Raw genomic sequence first — 507 nt, 5'->3', positions numbered from 1 at the left:
TGCCGCCGACTTCGCTGACAGAATTTGTCTTTAATGTGGTTCTTTTTTCCTTATTCTATTTACTACAAATACCGAAGAGTGTCACACAGCCAGGCCTTCGTCCCAGGGCTGTCCGGTACAAAACCCAGCCCCAAATTATTATTTGCGGTAGTGTCAGAGATGCTTCACGGTCCCTCCCAAATGCCAGGCTGCAGGGAGGAGGAGGAGGAGTAGAAACTACCCCCCAGCAGCCATTGTTTCGGCTTGTCCCATGGATACGAGCCGTCTGAGCACCCGGGGTCCGGCCCCGTCCCTGACTCCCCGCTGTGCTTCAGCTCCCGCTGCCCCTGGCACCCCACCGAAACCCCTGCAGGTTTGCCCGTCCTTACCCAAGCTGTACATGCTGAGAGCCGCGTAATCGAAGAAGTAGCAGATGTGCCGGGCGCGGGTGGACATGGTGCTGAAGGTGTGGGCGCAGCTGGAGGCGAGGGGGTAGATGCAGCAGGTCAGCAGGTAGGCGAGGAGGGG

The 507-nt window shown here is 58.4% G+C and overlaps 1 protein-coding gene across 1 annotated transcript in view; it reads right to left on the bottom strand.

Moving 5' to 3' along the window:
- The window catches only part of LOC104073969 (membrane progestin receptor gamma-B-like), a gene marked incomplete at both ends in the record, with an annotated part of 1,233 nt that overhangs the window by 419 nt on the left and 307 nt on the right, over window positions 1–507 (bottom strand). The window contains one exon of the mRNA XM_009573917.1: window positions 369–502. Coding sequence (XP_009572212.1) covers window positions 369–502 — 134 coding nt within the window. The remainder of the gene's footprint in view (window positions 1–368; window positions 503–507) is intronic.

The sequence above is a fragment of the Fulmarus glacialis genome, unplaced genomic scaffold, assembly GCF_000690835.1.
Source record: "Fulmarus glacialis isolate BGI_N327 unplaced genomic scaffold, ASM69083v1 scaffold24803, whole genome shotgun sequence".
NCBI classification, from domain to species: Eukaryota; Metazoa; Chordata; class Aves; order Procellariiformes; family Procellariidae; genus Fulmarus; species Fulmarus glacialis.
Note: the sequence above shows the minus strand (reverse complement) of the source record. Positions and strands in the feature narration are given on the sequence as shown.